Source organism: Pteropus vampyrus, unplaced genomic scaffold, assembly GCF_000151845.1.
Source record: "Pteropus vampyrus isolate Shadow unplaced genomic scaffold, Pvam_2.0 Scaffold69, whole genome shotgun sequence".
NCBI lineage: Eukaryota > Metazoa > Chordata > Mammalia > Chiroptera > Pteropodidae > Pteropus > Pteropus vampyrus.
Genome location: NW_011888850.1, coordinates 6,128,202 through 6,135,008, shown reverse-complemented (window position 1 = coordinate 6,135,008; position 6,807 = coordinate 6,128,202). Strand labels below are relative to the sequence as shown.

General features: G+C 44.4%; 1 protein-coding gene across 2 annotated transcripts in view; it reads right to left on the bottom strand.

The window, feature by feature from the left end:
* Positions 1-955: 955 nt before the first annotated feature.
* The window catches only part of CHN2 (chimerin 2), a 274,342-nt gene continuing 268,490 nt past the window's right edge, over positions 956-6,807 (bottom strand). For both annotated transcript variants that reach the window (XM_011361709.2, XM_023531520.1), the window contains 2 exons: positions 5,521-5,626; positions 956-2,816 (listed from right to left, as the gene is read on the bottom strand). In XM_011361709.2, the coding sequence (XP_011360011.1) occupies positions 2,645-2,816; positions 5,521-5,626 (278 nt within the window). In that variant the 3' untranslated portion in view covers positions 956-2,644. The remainder of the gene's footprint in view (positions 2,817-5,520; positions 5,627-6,807) is intronic.

Sequence of the window (6,807 nt, the reverse complement as noted above, 5' to 3'; positions counted from 1 at the left end):
GCCGGGCCCCCTCCGCGCTGTGGAGACCAGATGCCCATTTATGTTAATGGGGGAAGGAAAAGGGTCCTCCCCCATTTCCCCTGCCCCTGTCCCACCTCCTACAACCCACTTGTGGACAATTTAATATGCGGTTCTGGAAACAAGGCTGCATCCCTTCAGGTCTACCAACTAGAGATATTGCAATAAATAAGGAATGTCAAGCTGGGTAAGGGGAGCCATGGCAGGCTGCCAGATGGTGGGGGCGATAGGCATGGGTGAGCAGGCTTCAGACGAAAGCGAGCTCGAGGGGATCAAGTGTTGCAATCGTGTCCAAGAAAAGGAGTCACGTGAACCTCATTACACATCCGAGAGCCCTGTTATCATACCCCTTAAAATCACCGGGCTTGGATTTAACCTGCGACACATCCTTCCTGTCCCACGCTTCTTCCTTTCCCCAGCCACCATGTTATACCCCTTCTTCTTCTAAGTCATCGCTCTTAAAGTAATGGTAACAATGAGAAATAACTATTACTAACTACTTAAGATCGTCATTTTATCTAAGATCTCACAATCAGAATATTGTCCCCAGTTTCTCAGAGGAGGAAATTCATTCTCAAGTTCATGTGCGGCTGAACACAGGCGGATCTAGGATTCAAATGTGTGTTTTTCTGACTCCGACACTTTTGCTCTGCTCTCTGCAGGAGTCCTAGGGTGATGTGGTCTAAATGTCACATCTCTCAGCGAATCACATAAATGCAATAAGTCTTCTAGAAAGTGCAGGTGGAGCATTAGAATCTCAGTCTTGAGTATGCTCTTCAGGCGAAAGCCGGCAGAGGGCGTGGGCCAGCGAGGAGGGGACCCAGTGGTATGTCTGTTTTCTCATCATAGTTTGGTGATGACAGGAACTTTATTGCCAAAATCCATCCGGGAGTGACCTCTTCAATATTCTCTCCACCCTTATCCCTCACATCTCCCCAACACCAATATCCTTCGTATACTCCGAAGTGATAGACAGAAGAATTTAATACATTTAATGCTTTTCCTTCCATTTACACTATCATAAATTACAAAGTATCGTTCACTTCACAAAATAAAACCATTTCCAGATATTTTTTTTGACAGTATCAAGAAGTACATGAGCTACAACAAACAAATCTGTACAGTCAGGAGGAGGGACAGTAATAGCTGGGACCAAGCAGGAGCGTTTTAACCCCCATGTGCCAATGGAGTCCGTCCGCACAGCCCTTGGGACCTTCCAGGACAATTGCACTGCCACCTCCTTTCAGCTCACTTGTCACAGTAATTCTCTTCTGGTCACTCCAAAACAAGACGAGTGAGTAATTACACGAACCATCTCAGACCATCAGAGGAAAACACACCGTAGTTGGACTGAAGGGAAAAAAAAATCCAGATTTACCTGGATTTTTAAAATATTTTTACCTATGTTACAAAATATAGAAATCTTGGGTGTGAAAAGCTCATTCTAAGATAAATATAACCAATCAGATGGAACTATAGTAAGAAAATCATATTCAATTATTATCTATACAGAGCTACTTTTGTCAAAGAGGAACAAATATTCATAAAAACCAAACTTATTCATTCTTACTTTAAAAGTAGGCTTGTTTATAAAACAAAAATGAAAAAAAATCAACAATTATTCTGCAGATTCACTTGTCGTAAATACAGAAATGTGGCAAAGCTACAAATTGGCCTTAAGATATGAATTTAGAGTACTTGCTTAAAAGAAGTGAGAAAAAAAATTCTGACTTTCTATACAGCCCAGAAACAACCCAGGTTATATTTTATGTAAATTCAATTATTTTAGGTAAAGTGACCACATTCAACATGTTCTGGGATATACACACATGATATGGAAAAACTATGACCAATTCTAAAACATACTTTGGAATTCTATAAAATTTTTATGGAAAGAAAACTCGTGGGTGTTTTGGACCATCCTACAACTGCTATAAACATACACCTCACGATAGCAAAATGCCAGCGCTTAACAGCAAAAACTATCAAAAGCAGGGACACAGGTGGCAGGTGAAATTTCGTTGCAAAGCGCCGATAAGGACAGAGGTATGTCAACATAATACTGCATTCGTGGTAAACTTCTCCAGGGATCACAGCAAGAAGGCAGGACAAGGTACACAGGGTAATAATCAATGCACTGCATTGAGTTCTATTTGCTAAAATAAAGTAACATTCTTGCAGCTGAAATAAAAATACGTTTTACAATATAAGTTTTATTTAACATTTAACATATAGAATTGTCTTCTTTTTGTAAGTGGAAAATGTATAACTGTATCAAGTACCTCTATGAATTAAGTTCCTCTTTATTACTGAGATTGAAGTTTAAAGGTCTACATTGTTCTCTTAATAAGTTAAAGATTTATTTAATCACTCTTCCAGCAAAACAGACATACACACGAGGCACGGCAAAGAGCCCAGGAGAGGGGCGTTTCTCACTCTTACTCTTGCTGTTCTCACGTGGAGGAGGCCAGTATCTATGAGACATAGTAGCTGACTTGGCCATCCACTGCGGTGTAGGAACTCTGTCACTTGTTTGGGAAACAAATCAGTGTAAGAAATGTTTTTATGTCCTTAGCCTTGTCAACTTCGACGGGGCGGAGGCCATTCTGCTCATTTCCCTGGTGGATTAAAACAAAACATCTTCATTTTCGATTAAAATCTGCACAATCAGCTTTTGGTACCGCATGTCGTGGAGAGTGGTGAGTGTGCTGTCCTCAGGGGGTCTCATCAGGGTGGGCCCAAACACAATCCCCAGATTTTCAGCATTCATAAAATTGTCCTTTTCATTCATAGTCACCCTGCAAAACAAATATATACACAGAAAGTTGGTTTCAACTTGTGGACAAATTTATATCCTGATGACACGCATATGCCCCCAAGAACCTGGGAAACTGCAAAAGGAAATTGAGAATCAGAATTACAGAAAAGTATTTTTAAAAGGATAATTTTTTGATATTTTCCTTTTTAGATTGTTGGCATTGTCTTCAGCCAGAGGAAACCTATTACTAAGTGAATCTGGTATCGACACGATCTTCAAAATTAGAAAGTCAGTCCTTCTTACTAAATAAACGTGAAACTGTCGTTTATGGAATATTGCTTTGAAAGGCAGATTACCAGCTGGCACACGGCGCACGCAGATCTTCGTCTAGGCTTGTATGAAAGTCTTTCTTCCCCTCTGTAGGAAACCTGAAGGCAGATTCCCTGTGTGCTGGAGAACAGAAAAGGCACGGTTGCTTGTAGGATGGGGGTGTCATGAGTTTAGGGACAGCTAGGCCATTATCGTGGGACGGGGGGGATGGCTGGAATGTGGCCAAACAGGAAAGCAGTGGGACATTATTTCTAGTTCCCACAGGATGAGGTCTGGAGCAGTAATTGCTGTTGGAATTGAAAATCCTCATTTCAACATCCAGATAAGAACTACAAAGCCTTTAAGAATGAAACTCAGACTCCAAAGTTGGCTTAATACCTTCTAGTGGAATAAAATGACAATCCTCCAGATTCTTGCTTTGCTTTAGGAAATTTAGGTTTTAGGATGTTTATGATAGATCTAAAAGGGGTAGGTTTTTCAAAGAAGAGAGAAATATGATGAAACATGGTTAGGTTTTGCATGCAAGGCCATTCCATTGTGTGTATTCTCTCGGAGCTAATTAAGATGAGCCATTTGACATTATTTTAGGAAGGGCAATTTGGCTTGCGTTATTTTCATGTTGCAAAGCTAAGAAAGAGGTAGGAAAGAGGACATTCTTCACTAAAATTGTTCACATCTCTTCATTAAGTCAGGTACCATGCCGGGCCAAACAAGATGGCTAGCAAACCCTCTACAATAAAAACACTAAGTTGTTGGCATTTAAGATTCAACTGGGACATGTCAGCATTTTTCGGATAATAATACTTTGCCTTCCAAACTACAATAATTGGACACTGAAAGAAATAATTTATAGCTAATTAGAAGCCCGGCTGACATTCACAATCTATTCCTTATCGAAAACTTATCTGCACTCTTAAATTTAAGAAACTGATCAAAATGGAAAACTTCTGAGCTAAATGTTAACATCTCTGATCAACCTGAATACGAGCAACAGTCTTAACTGCTTTATAAAGGAGAAAAAAACCCTCAACATCTGATGTTTATACCTTAGTCTCAACTTGCTTCCTTTCACTTACTGAATGGATCTGAAAGTTGGTCAATAGAGATGAGTTTCGGTTGATTTTATCTAAGAACGGGCTGCTGCCATGTCTCTCCTGAAGGCACACAGAAGTGCCCCGCTCCCTCCGACGTCCCAGAGACCAACTCATTGCCCTCATTACACGTGTACGGTGAAGGGCAGAGAGCCGCGATTTAGTGGAGGAGTCTGGAACCAGAGGTGCTAGTCGCCCGTAACACTCAAACATCCATCTGTCTCATGTGTCCTCACAGATAGCCATGTGGCCTTCTGTGGCAGGCAGCCTCTGAGATGGCCACCAGTGATCCCTGCCTCCTGGAATTCGTGCCCTTATGTAATCCCTTCCTTTAGGGTGTGGGCTGGGCCTGGTGACTTGTTTCTAATAAGCAGAATATAGCAAAAGCAATGAGATGTCACTTCTGAGATTAGGTTACAGAAAGACCGTGCCTTTCATCTTGGGTGCTCATGCTTGCTTGCTCCCAGAGGAGCCACCTGCCACTCTGTGAGCTGACTGTGGGGAGACCCGCATGGCAGGACACTGAGGGTGGCCTTCAGAGAACAGTCAGCAAGAAAGAGAGGCCTCCCGTTCAACAGCCTCTGAGGAACTGAATCCTGCCAGCAACCACATGAGTGGGCTTCAAAGCGGACGCCGCCCCAGTCCAGCCTTCAGATGAGATTGCGGCCCGGCTATCAGTCCGACGGCACCCTCATTACAGACTGTGAACCAGAGGCACCCTGCTGGGCCACACCTGGATTCCCGATCAGAGAGACTGCAAGAAAATACACACTTACTGTTTTAAGCCTCTCAGATTGGGGGTAATTTGTTATTCAATGATAGCTAACTGATACACCAAGAAAAACAAGGGCCCGGGGTTGGGAACGTGCTTGCGTGGGCTCAGGAGTCTGGGACTGGAGAGAGCAGAGGGCAGAAGAGCAGGACACAGAGCACAGGGCTCGTCACGGAGGAAGAGGCAGCTATGGAGGCCGTGTAGGCAAATGGTTAAGACAGAGTGTGGGCTCTGGATCAGACTGCCTGGGCTTTCTATCCTGGCTTCCTTCACCTCTTCACGTCCATTATTTAACCACCCTAAGCTTCAGCAACCTCATCGGTAACACGGGAGCCCTAACAGACCCCACCTCATAGAGCTAGCACGTGTAACGTACGTAGAGTGTTCAGTAGCTATGATGGGGCCGACCTAGAGAAGGCGGCCTCGTTCACCTTGAAGGAGCGTCTGTCCACTCAGTGGGTTGGGGAGGAAGGCTGTGAGCTTTTCCAAAGGCATTAACTGCCAGGGCAGATAGGGTCTGCGGAGGAGGTGTCAAGGAGGCGTGAGCTTACTTCTTGAGGTGAATCATCAAGTATCGGAGGGTCTCATAGTGGGCAGGAGGCAGCAGCATCAGCACTTCATGGACTGCTTCCAGCCTCTCATCTGCATTGGAGATTTCTGCGAAGATTACAAATAAGAATAATCAGTGCAGCCTCGTGGCACGAAAGTTTGCAGAGAAGTAACAGAAGTTTGGCTACAGATGGAGGGGAAATCTAATAAGCTCAGGTGATTTTAGGTAACATTTGATCTAAAGTAATCAACTGCGTTGTGTCCTGCCTCGTTCCAGAAAGGGTCTGGGGCTGGGCACCACACATGCCTCAAGCTTCTACTAGGTCGGTGGCAGGGGCTGTAGATGCTTGCTCATGGCACATGCACAAACTGTGCTTTGCCCCTCTTCTCAATGGTGGATTTGCTAGAAATCTCACCATCACAAGCTTTAACTTAACCATGATCATACTTGGCAGCATTCTCTTGAAGTTGTCTAATAAGTCTTTCCCTGGCAGGCTTCCATAACTGAATACACCTCAGGATGCAAGGGCCCTGGCAGATGAGCCAGCTCAGCCTGCATTCATGGCACTTCCCACCAAAGCGCTGGCATGGTGAACCCTGGTGTCTGGTCCAGGTTTGGAAGTAGATACTAGGCACATTAACAATGGGAGGAAGCATGTGTGCTTCTGCGTTTTGGGTCTCTGGCAGCCAACCAAAGAAAGCGCTCCTGTGATCCCTCTTGAGGCTAGGACTGCTGCTAGGACTATCTCTGCTCAGGGCCACCGGGACCCAAGAAAGAATGCTCTCACCAGGAGGCAGGGCCACAGCTCTTCCGCAAAGTGCATCTCGCACCCATCCCTGCCTGTCTGTGTATGTCCCTGTCTCGTTACTGTATTTAGTCGCACATGCCTTTAAAGATGATAGAGTTTTATAAAACTTCCTCAAAGTGGGTTTGACATCTATGTCATGTATTACAGCATCTGAACCTGCCCTTCCTCAGTGCGTTCCTAGGGAGAATGCAGGCCCCTTGTCCCTTCTCCACTATGGTCTTCTCTCCTGACGACAGTGGACCCAGGTGCCAGACACTGAATGAGCAACTGTGGGCTGATGGAAGACCAAGGCTGATGTTCCATTCCTAGATCTGTGAGCTCAGTTTGCCATGCTTTGCTCTCCTCCGCTGTAAAATGGGATTATAATATTTGCTTCATTGGGTAGATAAGATAAAACTAGCTGACACCGGAGAGAGTGCCTAGCGTAGGACATGACACGGCATATTCTTGGCCTATTATTAATTTGGAACAGCATCCACG